A 20,023-nucleotide genomic window follows, 5' to 3' on the forward strand; every position below is an offset into this window, starting at 1 on the left:
CGGAATGCCGGAAACATTTTAGCAAATCGAAATCAATCAAACAAATTGCAGTTGGGCACGGGCACTGAGTCTGTTTGTTCTCTGTAGCTCTCCATTTCCCAAGTGGAAAACGGTTTTGTGCTTTTATGGCATATTTTCATAATGCCAAAGTTTGACCATTAGGCAGAAAAGTGTAGCTGTAACCCTTCGGCTCGCAAAACTCGAAGCAAACAAGTCAATGGAAACTTTATCCGATGAACTTTTATTTGTGGGCAAAACTAAAAATTGATTTCTCTTGCAGGCAAGGCAAGGATAACGACGAGTCGGCAGTGGACTGTTGGGCAACTCCGGACAGATTTGGATACCAGGAAGAGTCAATAGCAGAGCCATTAGAACTCGCCATCATCGTCTCTCCATCAGAGTCATGCCCGACTGGGCAGGCATGGCGATCAAGGGGTGCTAATTGAATTGCAGGAAATGTCAACCTCAGTCACGAGAACCATCGCCGTCGCCGCCGCCGCCGCTGTGGCCGTTCTGGGGTCCAGCATGGAAAATAACTCTGCCTACTCCTACGATACATCCGCCGCGGACGTGCTCTATCAGTGGAGTGCCAATGCGGCGGCAGCCGCCAACGGCGGTGCTGCACGTATCGCCCATACCGTGCCGCCCTCAGTGGCGACCCTGCCCCCAGCGACGAATCACGGGTCGATGCATCCCGCAGTCGGCATGGCCATCGGAATCGGCATCGGGCAACGCCTCGCTCCCAATGAGACGCAGTTCGGACTGCTCGACTACGGGATGAGCAGCATGAACGACAGCCTGGACTATGCCTCCTACCAGCAGCAGATGGGCGAGGACGGGCAGTGCCGGCAGCTGGACGCCAATGTGAGCTACTGGAACCTCACCTGTGACTCGCCCCTGGACTACGCCCTGCCGCTGTACGGCTACTGTATGCCCTTCCTGCTGATAATCACCATCATATCGAACACCCTGATCGTCCTCGTTCTCAGCAAGAAGAGCATGGCTACGCCGACAAACTTTGTGCTGATGGGTAAGTGGGGGGAGAAGCATTGGGGACCCATCGGGGAACCGAAAGACCTTGAAGGTTGCAGTACAAATGTCGAACAACTCGAAATGCAATCGAAATTGAATTGAGAAGAAAACTGTCGTGCAACTTGCAGCATGTTCCTCGTGTGCAGTGCACCTTTGGCTTGGGGCAGTCAAGGCCAATACTGTGGTTGGCACTTGGCCTCCGCCTCCGCTCTCGCTTTTGCTCACGCTTTTATGATTATTATTTATTTGTATGCCATGTCATTTTGTGCCCACACCCCGTGTGGCTCTTGGCGCTTAATGTGCCACAATGTTAAATCAGGCAGAAGTTTTGTGAGATTTCAAAATAGCTGGCAGTGTGCGTGCCCCAATCCCCCATCGCGTAATGCTGAGATATTCTAATAGCGTGTGTAATGCTAATAGCTGGCTGTCGCCCTGACTTGGGGTGCTGCGCTGTGCTCTGTGTGTGGTATTTGCCACTGATTTATGAAAAGTCGCTGCTGAGACTGAGAACTAAGAACTGAGAACTGAGAACTGAGGCGGGATAGAGTGAAGTGAAGTGAAGTGAAGTGGAGTGGAGTGGAGGCCTGCGAGTGAGTGACTGTAAGTGGCTTACACGAGTACTTCGAGTAAATCCCATCGAAACATTCGATCCGATTCGAGCCAGCAGAGCATCAGGGGGCTGGCAGAGTTTACATTTTAAATTATTCGTGCGCCAGCAATGGGTTAAGCACGTTTAACGTTTGACACCAACGCCAGCATCCTGCTTCTCCCTGTCACCCCCGGCTGGCCACTCCCGACTCGCGTCAAGAGCGGGCCAAGGCTAATCGCATTCGGTTCGTTTGACAGCAGTCCAAACATGGAACGAACTCTGCGTTCAGCAACAAACCCAACGAGCAAGCAAAGCATAGCCTCGAAGCTTTAAACACTCTGCCAGATCTACACATTTGCATGGTACGAAAGCTGATGGAGAGAGATATACAAATATTTTCTTGCTGGAGCGTAGATCGTTCCATGAAAAAACCCATGACCCATGCCTATGTCCTATGTTCTGTGCACACCAGTGGCTGGTTGTAGCCACAACATAAAACACACAAATGAACACAGACACTGAGGACACGAAACACTTTGTCCGCTCGCCTTTTCGTCCCGTCCCGTCCCGTCCAGTGAGTGCACAAAGGTCAGGTCATCGGTGTGAAGTCAGTTTAATACTCTGGTTCAAATGTCACTGGGCCAGCATCATGGCCAAAGCAGAGCTGGCAGTTGAGGCGGAGCAGCAGAAACTGCTGGGTTCTGATTAGGGATCCAAACCGAACCACTTCGGTCGCTAGTTTGTGTCTAATTTGATTTTGAGCATCTGCAAACAGAAAGCAGCTTTAATGGGTGCGAGTTCCATGAACCCAGCAGGATTATTATTGGTGCAAATTGAATTAGAAATCTGCTCTGAGCAGAATTTCAAGGTGTAAAATATTAATGATATTCGCAAACAATAAATGACGCCCATTAATAATTCGATTGGGTTATTCAAATAGGCACAGCCGTTTTGTGTGCTTACGTTGTGTAGCTACAGTACAGAACATAATAAATAATTGATTAACCTATCATGGGCAACGAATCGATTAGGGGTCCCGAGTCGGGATTACCCTGAGCAGACAAAGTCAACATCAACATCAACAGAACATCGCAGAATCAATTTGCATTTGAGAATCTCAAAATGATTTGCATAACCATTACCATAATTTCCAATTTACAATTTCCAATTTCTAATTCGAATTGCAATTTCTCACCCCGGCTTAGGCATGGCTATATGCGATATGCTGACGGTTATATTCCCCGCACCAGGACTCTGGTATATGTACACATTTGGCAATCATTATAAGCCTCTGCATCCGGTCTCCATGTGTCTGGCCTACAGCATTTTCAACGAGGTGAGTAAACAAAGTAGCAGCCATCTCTCTTTCACAGTTTCCATCTCATTCTCATTCTCATTCTCCCACTCGCACTCACACTCACACTCTGAGCCACACTCTTGGTCACTGTCTTCATCTCTGTCTGTTGCTGTGCTCCCTCTGCCCAGAAACTAATTGCCCAGGCTGGTCACAGTGGAAAGAGCGGAAACTGTTTGTTTTGGCTTCTGGCCACGTTTCTTCCCACTCTATTCCACTTCACTCTCCAATCCACTCTCCACTCCAGCTCTCCTGGAGGCGACGCTCATTGACCTAAATAAAATGCTTGGCTGAAACTCCTCCCACCTTAGTCTTCCAGTCCTCCAGCGCAGCCCTTCGTCTCGTTCTCTGTCTCTTTGGGTCCTTTGTCTCTGGCTGATGTATGAGGCAATGTTTTGTGCTGTGTAGTTCCCCCTTCATTCTTCCCTCCCATTTCTGTTACCATTCCCATTCCCGTTATCGTTATCGTTATCACATTTGATGCCACGTTACTTTCGCAGCATTCTCCTGCTCTCCTCCCTCTCCCACTCTGCTCATTTCAGTCAGCTTAATGAAAGAATGAAAAACGCTGCTAGTGCCACTTGCCACTTGCCACTTGCCGTTTGCCGTTTGCTGTTTGCCACCTGCTGGCCCCTTATCCAAAAAATTCCATCTATCCCCGCTCGGCTCCCCACTTACCATTGCCATCTATGGATGTCGTAGAATACTCTGCCCATCCTTTTGCTCACTCATTCAGCCATTCACAACACTTATTCATTCGTGAGCTTTTTTGCACCATTACCATGCAGACTTCTGCCCCTAGCACGTTTTTCCTTGATTAATCAACATTTTCAATTTATGGCACTCGCTGAGGGGGGTACGCCAAGGGGATGCCTGGAGTAGGAGAAAAGCAAAACTGTTTACTCACTTCAATGGAGTAGTGTCAAGCTGATAAAATGCCCTTACTTCTGGCCGCACTCTGCCGCATAGTGGGGCAAAGTGCCACGAAAGGCTGTTGGCAGTGTTGCCAGTATTCAGATGTTAGATGATCTTCCCAGGGATCTGCTACTGCCAGTTCTGCAATCTCTCTCTCTTAGTTTTCAACTATTTATGCATCGATCTCGAACCACTGTGCCCAGTGTGTGTTTGTTGCTGTAGTTGCTACGTGCTGTTGGCGGACTCTCAGGGGATTTGTAGCAACTAAATTCCATGCTGTGCCTCTTCCCCACGCCGAATGCTCTAGATGGATGGGTGGATGTGGATGTGGATGTGGATGTGGATGGGTTGTGGCATGGATGATGGTGGTAGCTGCTGGCAGGGGATGGGGAACATAAACGGGTAGAGCAAAGTCCTTTTGGTATTGCGACTAGGACTATCTCTGCGTATGACTGCCATAAAATTCAACTCACATCCACATCCACATCCACATCCAGTGGAGCTCCACTCCTCGTTCGGTAATAACCGCCAGGCGGCCATTGCAGACTGAGAGTTGAAGATTTCATTTCATTTCTTCGGGAATTTATATGTTCCAGCCAGCTATCTCTCTCCGTGCGTCTTCCTCTGTCTCTCTCTCTCTCTCTCTTTGCTCATCTCCCTTTGAGTGGCGCGCATAATGGCCATGTTAATGTAACGAGGCAGGGACGTCGGATGAGGCTTAACCATTTCATTGTAAAAAATACATTGCACACACACAAAGAGGCAGCCACTCTGCAGTCCGCAGTTTATCTCTTCGTGTGCGTGTCCCTGCCGAAGTATGTGTGTGCGTGTCCGTGTAATTGCAGTACAGTCAGACACATAAACCGGATTAGGCCACAGATTGTGCATTATATGGCTAAGCTCAATGTCAAACGCACACACAAACAGAGGCCGAGATGGGGCTGTGGCTAAACACCTGACTGAGCACCTGTCTGCCGCAGAGCCACACTCATTATGGTCCATAAGTGGAGCAGACACCTGTCCAGCTGGGGAGGCTGCGCAGTGGCTGCCCGGGGACTCCAGGGGCCGGCCAATGCAACCAAAAAGGAAAAATCTGACTTGTGCTCCTTCGTGGTTTTGGGCCACAGTCTGACGAGAGCTAAGGGAAGCTTTTTCAGCTGGTATTTTCTACCTAGCCAAAGGTAATCTAAGGACCCTCGCCTGGTCGTTCCCACATTTATGTACTCGGTGCATACATGTCGTAAATCTGTTTCGGCATCAGAGGGCTTTATGTGAAAATTATCGCTTAATAGGAACCAGTTTTACATGCATATTTTCCTCCCTGGCCATCTCCCTGCCGCTCCTGAAAGTATGCCATACAAATGATTCATTCATTCGTGCCCTCACAATTGCAGCTCAAATATATGTACATACGTACCTGTAAGGGATACATCCCATGATTGATGACCCTTTCTGCTCGTCTGCAAATACTGACATATTAAAGGGTGGGGCTGTCTTCTGGGCTCTCTTCGCTTCTCAAGTGCTTTTCGTTCACCAAAAGTATGCCAATAAAAGTGCGTCTGCTGCTCCAACTTAACACCAACACCACACAAACCGACGCACGAGCAGTACTCACCCTTTAGAGCCTTTGAATATTGTATTCCGATATACCGATATACCGATATTCCGAGTCGCTTTCAACATTGACTAACTAACAATTTGCTTTTTGTTCTTCTTGTGTGCTTACAGATTATGCCAGCCATGTGCCACACCATCTCCGTGTGGCTAACTCTGGCCCTGGCCGTGCAAAGGTAAATATGCAATTAGGCCAATACAAGTGGGCACACACACACACAGAGCTCCCAGGCACATGGTTAAGATGTAACTGAATAAACGCCTAACACACTGACTGCCTGACTGCCTGACTGCCTGACTGACTCGTTGACTTGTCAATGGTGGCAATAAATCTGGGTAAATTCTGGGTAAAAATAAAATGTCAATGCCTCGTCGCCTTGGGCATACAAATTATGCCGAGTGGGTGTTGGGGGTGTTGGTGCGCGGGAGAGCGCTAGCAAACAAATGGCTTCACCTTGGCCTGCTACTGCTGCGTCTGTGGCTGTGGCTGTGGCTGATGCCTTCACAGTCAGCGCTGCGTATGAGTAATGCGAGTTATACTTACATTGAGCCGGCAGCTGACAGCCAAGTCATCACAGACATCACCGACATCCCCGACATCTCGCAGAACAGACAATCAATCGATTGATGGCAAATTCTCTTTTCCCTCTACCCCTGCATGGTATTGGGAGACCACTTGGAAAGGGTCTTTAAAATCAAATTCGCCCGCTACTAATGTTGACCCATCGGGGCCATAAATAAGCCAACTAATGCACAAGGGCCTCTAAATATTTAATAGAACGAAACAATGTAGCCACCGAAAGCGACAGAGATCCCATTCAAAAGCAGGACACAAAAAAAAGAACAATGAAGAGGAAACAATAAACTAATTTCAAATAGGCAACATAAATTTCAAGTCATCTCCAGGACCCCCGCCGCGAGAGTGTGTGTGTATAAAATATTCCTTTCAAGAGCCGTTCTCCCACACCAATGAAAGTATCAACTGAGAAAAAAAGGCAGCCAGAAAGCCCAACACTTGAGAACCGAAGCTGTAAATACCCTTACACCCCTAGACATATGTGAAGCTGAAATGCAAAGTCGTTTACATGGCGATTAAATCGAAGAAGGTATAAATCAAGAGCTGTTTACGCTGTTAGCTGGTCCACGACGTAATCTTGGTAATGTGTCAAATGAAAGATGCCATGGGAGATGCGCTCGCTACTAGTTTATAGGAACTACATTCTGACATTCTGACATTCTGACATTCTGACAGCAATAATGATGCCCTCAGCAAGGGTATAGACGGAGCGGGAGTACTGTGACACACGGCTCGGCCCCTGTTTCTGGCCGAAATGCTCTTGAAAATTGGCCAACGCATTGTTCTATTAACTCATGTGTGGGATCATAAATTTTACAGCCTTGCAAATAAATTTGCCAACAGCAGGCAGACCCAGGCACCCCACCGCCACCATTGTGCCCAAGTGCCAAAAAAAAAGAAGAAAGCTGCCATGAGAATAGTCATAAATATTTGCGCCATTATGCGACTTTGGGCAGCTTTCAAGTGGTCGCCAGTGAAGAGGGGGAACTATGGGCTGGTTGCGCGGCAGCCTGGGCGGCAGCATCACCAAAAAGCTAAATAATATACCAGTAGATGTCAAAGCAGGAGTGGGCTGTTGGGCTGGTGGGCTGGTGGGGTGCAGAGCATCGAGTCTGGACAGGACTCCGCTGGCTGTCTAAAATGCGTTGAAAATTGCCGGAGGACAAATATCGCGATGAAAACATTCAACATTTATTGTTATTACTGTTTTTGTTGTCAACTTATTGTATTTCAAGTGTTTTTATGGCCTTTGTCGGGCGTACATACACATGTGTGTGTGTGTGTGTGTGCGAGAGTAGTAGGACAATGGGAGAGTGGTGGTGGTGGTGGTGGTGCTGGGTACCCGGCTGGATAATGCTTTCAAGAGCCTCGAATGAACTGACTGAGTGAGTGACGCTTTCCATAAAAATTTCATATTGCACACATTTTATTATACACCAATTGTCCCCCTTTCCTTTCTCTTTTCTCTTTTCCCTTTTCCCTTTTTTTGTGTTTATATTTGCGCTGTTGTTGCGCGTAAACTCTCAGCATTGGCACACTTTCTGAGTGCAACCTCCCACTCTGACTGAGCCCATTCAAGGGCACAAGTACAGAGATACAATTAAAGTTGTGCTGGAATGCGTTTGATTGGCCCAACAGCATAAATCAATCAACATTTCAATCAGTCTGTCTGTGCGTAGATCTGTGTACTAGAGTAGTTTCTGCTCCTACTTTTATCCTCAAGCTGCTCCAGGCAAAATTCCAACTTGATTTCACGTCTCATTTAATCGCTGTCGAGAACCCAACGAGTCTCAAAAGGAAATTCCGCCAGTTAGCATTTAGCATAACTTGTCCAGTCCGGAAGCCGGACATTGACTCTCTTGAGAAATCCTGTTCGCCTTGATTGATGGGCAACTGGTACTGCAGAGTGGAGTGTACTTTACGGTCAGCCCTTTGGGCCAAATTAACTAAATTGTGAAAAGAAAACAAGGAAGAGAGAGAGAGAGAGAGAGAGAGAGTGGTTGGGGGAAGGGGAATAACATAAGCCGGCTCAATGTTATTCATTTATTAATATCAATTCCATTTAGGGCTAAACGCCTGGCAATCGTTTCGCCCTTCGTCCTTTGTTCGGGTTCCCATTGCCGCTGCCATTGCCGCTGCCATTGCCATTGCCATTGCCATTGCCTTTGCTTTCAACTTTAATGAAATCCCCTCTTGACAAAGGTTCAATGAAAGATTGATTGAAAAACATTTTCAAGTGCCGGCGCAATGGGCGTGGCCATAATTATGCGCATAAATTAGGCCAAAGCCGAGGACCTTGAGCATCCCCATGCCCCCAGCCACACCATCTCAGAGAGCATCAAAGTTCGTTCGCTTCTCTGAGATTCTGATTGGGTGGTTGGGCTGGCGCAAGACGTCGGGCTAAGTATTCTGGCCTAGGGGGCCCGTTCTGGCGAACTATAAAGCGGCATAAAAGTCGCCAAGAAACTTTTCGACAAGCCTCCCCAGGGAACGGAACGACTCTAGCTCTGGCGGAGATGGGTGCGAAATTGACACTGAGCGATGCGATGCCAATGCCAATGGCAATGGCAATGGCAATGGCAATGGGAATGGGGATAGGGATGGGCGAAGGCCCTTGACAAATTACTCAAATTATGAAATTATAAGGCACCAACTTGATTAGCTTTTCAGATTGCCTTTGATTGCTTCATTCCCCAATTGCAAATGGTTCTCCACCCTCTGCAGGCCGCAGCTAAAGACCGTTGAGGGGAGTAGGCGGGCGAGGCGGGCGGGGCGGGAGTGCTGTCAAGGATTTGCCAAATTCGTTGTCACCACATTGCGATCGTAAATTCGCACCTGGGAAATTGGTTTATCTTCCTCTGTGTCGAAATTGTGCTGGCCATAAAATGATATTAGGAAAATGCGCTTAGCAGCACAGAGGCTCGTTCTCAGGCCCGTTTTCAAGGCTTTAATGCTCCGAAATGGCCAAAAGATGAAGGCTGATTGGAGGCTGGCAGCCTGACAGTTAATGCCAGCAGGATTAAGCCCGATTGGGGCCTCGTCCTCGTATATTTGTTTGCCTTTGTTCAGCAATTCCATTCCACAGATATCAAAACGAAGTACTCGACGCTTGGCCTCTGATTTGTGTCGAGTTTTTAATGGCCTTTCCCAATGGTTCTCAAACACTCGAGGGAGTAGTCAGTTCATCGTACAGTGGCTGAAGGTTGGTCAGTCCGCAAAGTGCTTTCAAATGCTTGAATGAAGAGAGAGAGAGAGAGAGATTAAGCATTTTGGGAACGTTTTTCAATGGAATCCGACTGAAGGACAGACACAGGACAGTCACAGGACAGTGCAGAATACAATCAAATTCAACCTACTGTTTTCTCGTCTCGCTTTCGCAGATACATTTACGTGTGCCACGCCCCAATGGCACGGACATGGTGCACCATGCCGCGCGTGAAGCGCTGCACTGTGTACATTGCGCTGCTGGCGTTCCTGCACCAGCTGCCCCGCTTCTTCGACCGCACCTTCCTGCCGCTGCAGATCGAGTGGAATGGGAACGAGACGGAGGTGTGCCACCTGGAGACGTCGTTGTGGGTGCACGAGTACATCGGCATGGATCTGTACTACACGAGCTACTACCTGTTCCGGGTGCTGTTCGTCCACCTGCTGCCGTGCATCATTCTGGTGACGCTGAACATCCTGCTGTTCGCGGCGATGCGGCAGGCCCAAGAGCGCCGGAAGCTGCTGTTCCGCGAGAACCGCAAGAAGGAGTGCAAGAAGCTGCGCGAGTCCAACTGCACCACCCTGATGCTGATCGTGGTGGTGACCGTCTTCCTCATCGCCGAGATACCCATCGCTGTCGTGACGGCCATGCACATCGTGAGCTCGCTGATCATCGAGTTCCTGGACTACGGCATCGCCAACATCTTCATAATGCTGACCAACTTCTTCCTGGTGGTCAGCTACCCGATCAACTTTGGCATCTACTGCGGCATGTCGCGCCAGTTCCGCGAGACCTTCAAGGAGATATTCCTCGGCCGTCTCATCGCCAAGAAGGACAGCTCCTCGAAGTACTCGATCGTCAATGGCCCCCGCACCTGCACCAACACCAACGAGACGGTCCTCTAGTAATTAGTGATGTTGGTGCCGCGGCGTGGCAGCAGCGACCAGCATCGCACCACCACCGCCGTCCGCACCGCCCATGCCACAGATCGCCACAGCCCACACTGTGGCGCGGGCGGTACGGCTCCGCCGCAGCACCAGCATCTGCTCCAGCACTACCAGCAGCGACGCGTAAGCAACATGGACATCATAACCGAGGAGCGTAATGTCTAAACGGATAGACCATACTCCAAATACAATATACATGGACAGACATAGATGCTCGCTGGTGTGTGTCTGGTTTCCCATCCAATTCAAAATCAGTTAAACGAGTCCAAACTCTCCACGAAAACTCTCTCGAAAATGCCAATCGAAGGAGAGCAAAAAACAAGCACAGATTCAAAGGCAAAGCCAGAACCCAAAACCCAATTACCAAATACCAAATACATATATGAAAAGCATATACAAATAATCGATAAGGTTGAATGTCTGTTGAAGCTCCAGTTACAGTTTCCCCCCCACTAAAGCAGTCCCCGTAGAGTCGCTCGACTTCAGAGCATTCGATTCTTGTGTGTTGTTGATGTTACATTGATGTTCAGATTGCCAAGGCAATACCTAGATACACACGTATTGTATCGTTCTATGCACGCAGCAAAAGCGTTAACCACAACCCAGTGTCTGTCTAGGCTTAAGGAGGGAGCACTGACGGGAGTAGGATAGGAGTCGACTTGAGTGGTGATAGCTGCCCAGAGCAGGCCAGAGAGCTGAGGCGGTAACCTAATATTAATGCACTAAACTTAAGATCAAATAATTAGGCTACGTTCAGAATTATTACATTACAGGAAACCCTTCCCGTTCCCCTTCCCCGTCCCCTTCCCCGGAGCATAAGAGCATAAATAATCATTGACAAATACAAAAGAGTAATTTAAGTGTCTACTGAACATTGAAACAAGGCTTAAGTGAACCTCTACTTTGGCGCAACTTTTTGTGCGACATTTGTGAAGTATTTTTGTAATTCGGATCGTTCTTAGGCTAATCATAAGGACATGGACACAGAAGTGGCACTCGCTTAAATCTGTAAACCTTTGAGCCCCAGAGTTTACCGATTTAAATGATCCAGAACACACAGCACACGACTTTTAGCTCACACATCAGTCATGACATAACGAATTTCCAATTGCTCTACTCGTACATAAGTTCTTCTTATTTTTTTTTGCTAGTGCTAGGAAACAGAATAACGATTCAATGTTGATGTGTGTGTACAAGTGTTTTACAACTAAAGTTTAAACTAAAATTAATACCAACACTAATAATTACAAATTAAACAATTACATTTGCAGTTTGCAGTTTGCAGTTTGCAGTTTGCAGTTTGCAGTTTAAATGTTTTAGAGGAAACAAAACACTGCGAGAACTCTCGTATAACCATTACTAACAATTGTCTGTCTGAATGGAATGTGTTAACTACTATTACTACGTACATACCGCACAGATGTACAGATGTACATATGTATGTACCTTATACTCGTTCTCGTAATTCGTGACAGCAGCTGCACGAGGGTTTCATTTCATCTGATTACTCTGAGAACAGTTCTCGGATTCGTTGTGTTCCTTTTTTGTTTGCTAACACAAATGTACATATACATAATGTATTTATTTTGATGGTGCATCCAATATTGAATAAATAAACGATTTAAATGTGACACAAACTCCGCACAACTGTCCACCGCTCACGCTCTTGGGGGGGAAATGTTGGGCAATCGAAACCGAAAGCCAGACAATCTGGAGCTCATCTATGAATGATCTGGTGATCTGGACAGCTACAGCTTTGCTGCATCAACTAAATATTCAGTGGGTCATAGATCGCCTCCCCACGCTTCGGGTTGGCTAATACAACTGGCAGCGTGACCTTGTGCCACTTCGCACCGACTGGCAGCCATAGGCCTGGCGGAAGGGATCGAAGCTGGCCATGGCATCGTTGACGCGCAACCTATCGCTGCCGTGCTCCTCGCTGTCCTCCAGGTTCTTGTCGTCCGAGCAGAAGAATTGTGCAAAGTTGAAAAAGAAGAGCTGCTTCTGGGCCGGTGTGCCCCTGCCAGGCTCGCCCGCGACAGCGCCCGCGCCCGCCTCGAAGTACGCACCGTAGGCCAGATCGAGGCCATTCAGATCGGCAAACTTCTCGTCGGCGAAGAAGGAGCCGTGACGGCGTTGAAGGCAGAGTGCCTGGGACAGGTAGCGTCGACTCGTGAGCATGGACTTACTCTTGGACCTGTTGGGCCGACCGAGCGCATCGAAGTGCACATCGACGGGCGCAAAGCCGTGCGAGAGCTCGTGCCCCAGGATGAAGCCCAGCGAGCTGTAGGTGAGCACCTGGCGCTGGTCGGGTCGGAAGAGGGGCGCCTCCAGCAGGGAGAGTGGCACGAGCAGCGCGTTCGCCCTGGGCATAAAGAAGGGCGAGGCATAGGTGCCGTAGCCGTACACCTTGACCGGCTGCAGGTCGTACTTGGAGTCCGCCCTTTCCTCCTGGCGCCTCGAGTGCTCCATTACGGCCAGCAGGTTGCCAAAGTAGTCGGAGGCGTTGATCCGCAGCTTCCGGTAGTGCTGCTCCAGACGCTGCTCCACGGACTCCACGACCCCCGGGCTGGGCAGGATGCTCAGCCGCAGGCTCATCCTCTCCAGCTTCTCGAGGAGAAAGCGCTGTGTGGCCGCCGAGAACTTGTTGCGATTGGCCCGCACCCTCAGTCCAAACTGCTGCTTCAGCTCCCCGAATAGCATCTGTAGCGTGCCATTGGCCTGCAGGTGGGGATGGTGCTGCTCCACCAGCCAGACGGCCGCATGGGTGATGAACAATCGGGCCTGGGCGGCACACTCCAGCCGGGTAAAGCTCCAGGGCGGCCGCTCGGCATCGCGGCGCAGCGAGCGCAGGAGCAGGTAGTGGAGGAGGAAGCGCGGCGGCTGGCTGGCCAGGTGGTGCGACAGATGCGTCACGTAAAGAATGCCCGTCTCGTAGGTGGGCCACGGCAGCATCCAGTAGGCCGGCACCGGGAACAGCACCTGGGCGCCCGTATCCTTGGGGTTCGTTGCCCAGCGCGCAGCCTCCTCGGGCTTGATCTTGGCGGTGATCACCTCCTCCAGGTGCCTTACCTTTTGCCACACCTCGTCGGGGCTCTCCCCGGGGGCGGGTAGAATGCGCCAGAGCTGGTCGAACTCCTCGCGGCTCAGGGGCTGGTACAAGGACGCGTTTCGGTCGCCCTCGGCCGAGGGGCGTAGGATGAGGCTCGCCCAAACTGCGGGCAGGTCGCTCTCGTTGATCTCTAGAAGAACGTCAGCCTGGAAGAGGGTCGTCAGGGCCACGGACAGACTGTTGCCATCCACTTCGACCATCCGGCACAACCGCAGCATAAACTCCGCCGAGGGCGTCGCCCCGAGTGGAGACCGGCAGGCGGTGTAATAGTGCCGCAGCATTCGCACGAAGCGGTGCTCCTCGGGGGCGCCTGGGGTCGTCGCCTGTTCCAGCAGCTTGGCCAGCCTCCCGTGATACACATGGTCCAGCTTGCCGATCAAGCTGCTGTAGGGTCGATCCTGGTGCGTCCGCACCCAGTTTCCGCAGGCATACTCATAGAAATCTGTGCAGGGGTTCGCCGAACGGTTCATGTGGCGCCTCAAGGAATTCGGCAGCTGGTCCCGGCACAGGCACGGCCACGGGCCAGAGAGGATTGGCATCAGCAGCAGCCACTCGATCGCACGCATCTTCCCCGAGACTCGTCGACTGTCGAACTGAGTCGATTGTTTGCGCGACACTTTCCAGAGCTGCTTCACGGCGAGGTTATGTTTGGGGGTTATCTCCAGATCATACGTGCTGGCTGGGTCTGCGGCTCGCAGCGGGGAAGCCCGCCCCGCTCGGAGAGCAGTCTCCGCCTGGCGAAATCAAGATCACTGATCGACCGAGTGCTCATCTCCGGCCGCCAGAGGCATCTGATAACTTTCCAGCTGCAATGGGGCTTTTATTTGGCACAGAACTGATCAGCCGGATTATGCATATGTTACGCTGATTCTACAAATCTGGCAATGATATCACAGCACTTGACACGTCAGTTGACGCACAAGTACTCCAGTTGATGCCCTCCCTCCCATTTGCCCCCGAAGCAGTTCCAAAACTTGCAACCTTATGTACAAAAACGTGTTGGATTTGTCACGTTTTTTTCGGTATTTTGCTTGAGCAAAGTTAGCTGAAGAAGTGTGCATCTGCAAAGTGGAGGGAAAACACTTTTGGAGGAGTAGTGGAACGCTTTGACTCTCAGGAAAAGTGCTGAAAATCGCCAGAGCCGACTGGCGCTGACCGAGCGGCTGTGCTCGGAATGCGGGAAATGGAAAGCTGCGACACTTTCTCATTTATATTTAATGCATTTTGCCAAAAGTGTTGCAGTTTCTCCGCATGCCAGCAGAAGAGAGCTAGAAGCGAACTGGTGGGGGGCTTCAGCAGTCAATACAGTCAATAATTCAAATAATCTCAAGTAAAATCTTGGTAATAATTTGTATTAATTAAAGGGCATTGCTACTCTTGAAGACATGAAAGTTTTCATCGAAGTCGGGGAGCAGAAAACGAGAAACGGTCGGCCCGTATGTGTGTGGAAATAGTGGCTCACAGATCAGATACAGATTTGCGGGCTATGGAGCCGGTAGGCGGAATGCCAGGATTCCTTGGCCTTGGCTTGGATGATGTGGCAGCAATTTATAATGCCTGCTGGAGCAAATGAGGGAGGGTCAAATGTAGGAGTGTAAAATGTGGGAGAAACAACACCAAGGAATTTACAATTTTAAGCCCTTTTCGGGTGAACTAAAAGGCTGTGGGAAAGCGGAAGGGAAGGGAAGGAAAAGACTGTGCAAGCCTCATTTATTTCACTCAAAATTGATTGACGCCCTCCAAACACACACATGAGCAGACACGCACACACAGGCGAGCATCAGGAGTGATGAGTAGAGGCGATGGGAGGAGAGTGGAGACTGTGGAGTAGACAATGAGAGGGCAACAGATAATCAATCAGAGAGCTGCTTATTGGCTTTTCAAAATGCGTCTAACAAAATAAATAAAAGTCAAAGCGACAATGTGGCATGTTATGGTATACCCCCCAGTCCCGGGTCCACATCAACCACGAATCATTCACTGGAGTCCCCTTCCTACCAGCTGTTCACTGGTCCAGGGGCCAGGCCAAGGAGCAACTTCAATCCGATTGGGGGCGAAGCCCAGTCAGGCTGTTGGTCCACTGCTCCACTGGTCCACTGGTCCACTGGTCCACTGGTCCACTGCCTGGCCCCGACCTAATGCCAATTTAATACTGTGTGTGGCTTATGCCTGTCTATATCTCTTGCCCTCCCTTCCCTCTGTCCTCCACCCGTGTGAATCCGTGCGCACTGGCATGTGTTTGGGTCTTTGCTAAGCCCCCTCATAAGACCCAAGTATCGGCAGATGTACACATGCATGCATATATCCTTTATGTGTTTTGTATTCTGGTAACCAAAGGCATTTAGGTATTTCAGTTGGATTTTTGCAGCCTTTTCTAATTAAATTTACATTCGCACATAAACAATGAAAATGGCCATCTGTCTGGAGACCGTCCAGCTAATTAGCTCTTGACTCTGACGCTGACTCTGAATCCGAGTGCAATGAATAAGTTCCAAAGTGGACTCAAATGTAGTCACTGAATATAGGAGAAGGAGTGTCAAATGCCTGAAGACCTGAGCTATCCTCTTTGCCCTATAAGTATGTACTTCAGGTCCTTCTATGTGCTTTAAACAGTGTCCTTGCAGCTGAGAGCCTGCTCTCATTATTAAATCTAAACATTTGAGAGTTTCCGAGTCCTGCCCTGCAGAAGCTCGGGGAAACCACATCTGCCCTGCGGTCCGCTGATTGTCTGTTGATTTACAATTAATTGTCGCCATTCCTGTTGGCTGAACCTAATTTGCTATAAATACAAACCGCATAGCTGCGAAGCTGCGAAGCTGCGAAGCTGGAACTACGTAATGCAAACAAATTATGCTAAAATATGTTAAATGTTTCTGTGAGAGTAAAGGGCAAATCCGCAACCAAAGGACATATACGAGCAACATTTAAAATAATTTGAAAGCTATTTGAAGTTCCGAGACTGGGAACAAGATCTCTGTATTTTTTCCGTATTTCTGTTTATTTTTTATGTTGCCCTCTTGCTGGGGCGGCGAGACCAAAGGAACATGCCTCCCATTCCGAAATTGTTCCTCTTTTTAATTTAAATAAATGCGACCTGTTACTATTGTGGTTCTTACTGCTGCTGCTCCTACGTTCATTTGTCAGCGGTTTGTCTGAACATTTTTGCGGTCTGTCGGGCCTGTTTTGATGTTTAATTGCGAAAGAAATGTGCCATTTGGCCGTCGTTTCAGGCATTCCGTTTTAGTTTATGGTTTATGGTTTATGGTTTATGGTTTATGGCTCGCTCATTTTGTAATTTTGTCACAAACAAAAGTATGCAGACTGATGAGAGGGATCTCCGTGCCTGTCCCCACTCTTTGTGTTTCGTAAAATTCAAACCTAATTGAACCTCCTAGCAACCCATTTGGATTACATTTCAATAGAACACTTGTGTACCCGTTTGGTTCTAGGCTCGAATCAATTTTCCGCTATTATTGTTAATGATTGGAGATTGGAGGAAAAAGTGCAGTCATGGTCATCATTCGGGAACGGTCCAAGGCATGACAATCGAGTTTTGTGGCCGCGTGACTCTGCAGATTACACCGCACTGACACCTCTCCTAGCCACAGTTTGGTTTCCAAGTGCCAAATTATGAGCCGTACTTTCGATCCGATGTGGGATTTGTGTTTGGTTCATAAATTAAGGACTCCATTCACATGCATGGAGCTCGAGGGTGGTGCGCACACCACACCACGGGGGTACGGGACTCCCACACCCACTCCGAGCAGCCTGTGGTCGGCCATTAGCCTGGACTGCCCCTAGATGTAACTGTGGCTGTCCCCTACATGGCACACCGCACGCAACCCAGGAATGGACACACACACAACCCAAAGGTGTTCCTAATTTATGAATCAACGCAATTAGCTTTAATAACTGCTGCGCTGCTGCTGTCCAAAATTAGCTGAGCACATGTTGGAATGTGGGCGTGGTAGCCTCAACATTTCGCCTTCATTCGCATTCATTATGCTGGAACGCAATGACAAACGGTGTCGGCCAAGTGTTCAACAGTTGGAGATGATTGCCAGATTGGAGGGCAAAGCTGAACAAATGGAAGAGTGGAAGCATAAATTACAACAAATATAAAGGAAAGCGAAGGAAAGAAATAAACAAATATGTGACTAAGGCGAGGAGATTTTCCTAAGAGTAAGAGTGGAGCAATAGGAGCAGATCCAACACAATTTGAATACAAATGAAACATTCTCTCGGCACTTAACAGGCTACACAGCGCCACAATAGCGTGGATAATTCGAACCGTTTTGACACATTTCCTGAACGCTGAAGATGTTCAGAACCACAATGGAAAAGCTGCTTTATGAAGACGTACAGACACACCTACATGTGGATGTGTGTACCTCCCACCTGTTAGGTAAACACAGAGGCTCGACCGCAACTGGATTCGTTTGATTCGCATTTGGTTTGATTAAGAGACCGGAGGGTTTTAATTAAAGCAGCCATGGCAATGGCAGCACAACCTCCGGGGCAAACAAGAACAGCAACAAGAAGTTTCGGCACTTAGCTGGTGACTTGTACAAGCTTCAGGGAAAGTTATTCGAGCCAGCAGCCAGCAACCAGAAACCCCTGCCACAATCGCAGCCGCAGCCGCAGCCGCAGCCACATCCTTCCTGCCACAGTGCGCGACAAGTTCGCGTTGATGATGATTGTTGTTTCCAGTGTTGCGGAGATGTTGCAAGTAATTTGCAAAACTTTGGCCTGTTGCCCGGACACCGTGCCTACGAGTATGTGTAGTGTGTGTAATTCAATAACTTCCCACATGCTGTCTCATGAGTGCACAACAATCGCGTCTCCAGCCTGATGCCTTTCCACTCCTCTCCGCTGCTCCTCTGAATATGCAATTTCACTCAATTTGCCCTGCCATCTATCAATTAATTAGTGCTGGGTCCGCTTTCCAGGATTCCCGGAACTCTGCCAAATAAAAATGAACTCCCATCGACTGGCTCCCTCCCTCCCTCCGCCACACAATTGTAATTTGAGTTGTTATTTCGTTTGCTAGCTCCGTCCCATCCCATCCCATCCCATCCCATCTGCTGGCCCTGCGTTGTCTGGGGCAATGCAAAACAAAATAAGTCAGCGACGGTCATTAGTGGGGATTTAGCTTTCCATAGCCTGGCAGTCGATGCGGGGACATTGTACAGTTAATGATACCTGGAACTCGACACAAATAGAAATACGGCATCGAGACAAATGTCTCCAGACATGCCTGGCAACAATCGACATGAGACGCCGAGTCCCTTAACTCCGAAGCTATAGCCAAAGGATCTTGCAGGGATCTTGTCTAATGCTCTTTATATCACTCACTCCGAGCGTCACTTTGTTCCGAGCTCGGCTTCGAAGTCATGTAGGAAGCATCGATACCGCAGCAGCTGGTCTCCAGGTTAAAGTCTCAAATGTTTATTGTACACAAATTAAGGGTATGGAAAATCCATTAGGCATCCAAGGTGGTGGGGCGGGGGGTGGTAGTGCGCCTGCTGATGGGGTGCCTGGTGGTTGTCGGAAGGTTGATGCAGGGCCGCTGCTTGTCGCCCAACTGCATCCCTGCGCAGCGACGCTTGTCCGTGCGCAGCCAGTCTGAAAGGATGGATTTTGCATGGATTGTTGGGCGGTGGATATCGTAGAGGTTGCGCTACTCACTGTTGCGGGGCTGGCTGTTGCAGTTCTGGTTGCGGAGCTGACAGGTGTTGGCCAGGATCTTGCACTCCCGGTTGTTGCGCGAGCGGACGCAAATTTCCTGCCTGGGCGGGGTTCTCCTGCAGGCACGGGGACGTGCGGGGCAGGCTACCCAGCAGGCGCGCCTGTGGGCGGCGCCGACGGCGCGCACGGTCCTGCAGTCAATGTCGCGGGTGTGCCGAATGCCGGCCGGATTGCCCAACCGATTGGCCTGGATCAGGTCGCAGATGTTGTTGAAGCGCTGGCAATCGCCCTTCGGCGTCCTGCCACATACCCTGGGGCTGGTGCGGGCACAGACTGCTGGCGGGGAGCAGGGCCATGGTCGGATGCTGATCGGAGGCAGGGTGCTGACGGCTGTTGACCGCCTGGTGGTTGTCCTTGGGGTGACGGTGGTAAGGCCGCTGGCCACACAAATGAGGGCCGCTCCTGTGGTTAGAGAAAAACAAACTCTTGCATCAACCTGTGCTGGATCCTCCAGAGTATCCCTATCCTTACCAAAGATCAGTGTCAGTTGATTGCTGCGCATCTTGCTTTCTGGCTATTAGCTGTTATTAGGTTGGACTCTGCTGAAGGAGCTGTTGGCTCTGCTGCCTTCTGGGCCAACCGCCCTGCCTATTTATACCAGCAAGGGGAGCGATGCCAACAATTACCTGGAAGGGAACTCTGCACACAATCCATCCACGGCACGCGTCAGCTCTGCCATTGTGCAACACACATCGAGGCATTGACCCCAGCGCCATGGACAGCTGTTGAATAACTGGAGCATCGCAGATTCACTCAGGATCGGTACAAACTTGAGTTCTCTTTAAGGAACGTCTGGAGTAGTCTTGGGGCCGCTTTTTACGAGAAACTCCCACCAAACGGAGTCAAATTGTTGTTGATTGAGTGCCAGATTTCGCACGATATCCCATTGATCCGTGGCCACAATAGCCGCGGGGCAAACAACAGAACAGC

General features: G+C 49.6%; 3 protein-coding genes across 3 annotated transcripts; 1 reads left to right on the plus strand and 2 right to left on the minus strand.

Moving 5' to 3' along the window:
- Positions 1-285: 285 nt before the first annotated feature.
- LOC117581087 (sex peptide receptor) lies at positions 286-10,208 on the plus strand. The gene is made up of 4 exons (XM_034267974.1): positions 286-1,030; positions 2,827-2,957; positions 5,619-5,680; positions 9,462-10,208. The coding sequence occupies exons 1-4, from the start codon at positions 457-459 to the stop codon at positions 10,189-10,191; spliced, it is 1,497 nt and encodes a 498-aa protein (XP_034123865.1). The 5' UTR covers positions 286-456; the 3' UTR covers positions 10,192-10,208.
- Positions 10,209-11,583: 1,375 nt separating this feature from the next.
- Positions 11,584-13,948, minus strand: LOC117581086 (endothelin-converting enzyme-like 1). The gene has a single exon (XM_034267972.1). The coding sequence runs from the start codon at positions 13,909-13,911 to the stop codon at positions 12,049-12,051; it is 1,863 nt and encodes a 620-aa protein (XP_034123863.1). The 5' UTR covers positions 13,912-13,948; the 3' UTR covers positions 11,584-12,048.
- A 4,829-nt stretch (positions 13,949-18,777) lies between these two features.
- Positions 18,778-19,719, minus strand: LOC117580982. Its single transcript, XM_034267777.1, has 3 exons — positions 19,565-19,719; positions 19,034-19,495; positions 18,778-18,970 (listed from the first exon to the last, which is right to left on the minus strand). The coding sequence occupies exons 1-3, from the start codon at positions 19,593-19,595 to the stop codon at positions 18,828-18,830; spliced, it is 636 nt and encodes a 211-aa protein (XP_034123668.1). The 5' UTR covers positions 19,596-19,719; the 3' UTR covers positions 18,778-18,827.
- Positions 19,720-20,023: the final 304 nt, after the last annotated feature.

This window comes from Drosophila guanche, unplaced genomic scaffold, assembly GCF_900245975.1.
Source record: "Drosophila guanche unplaced genomic scaffold, DGUA_6, whole genome shotgun sequence".
Lineage (NCBI taxonomy): Eukaryota > Metazoa > Arthropoda > Insecta > Diptera > Drosophilidae > Drosophila > Drosophila guanche.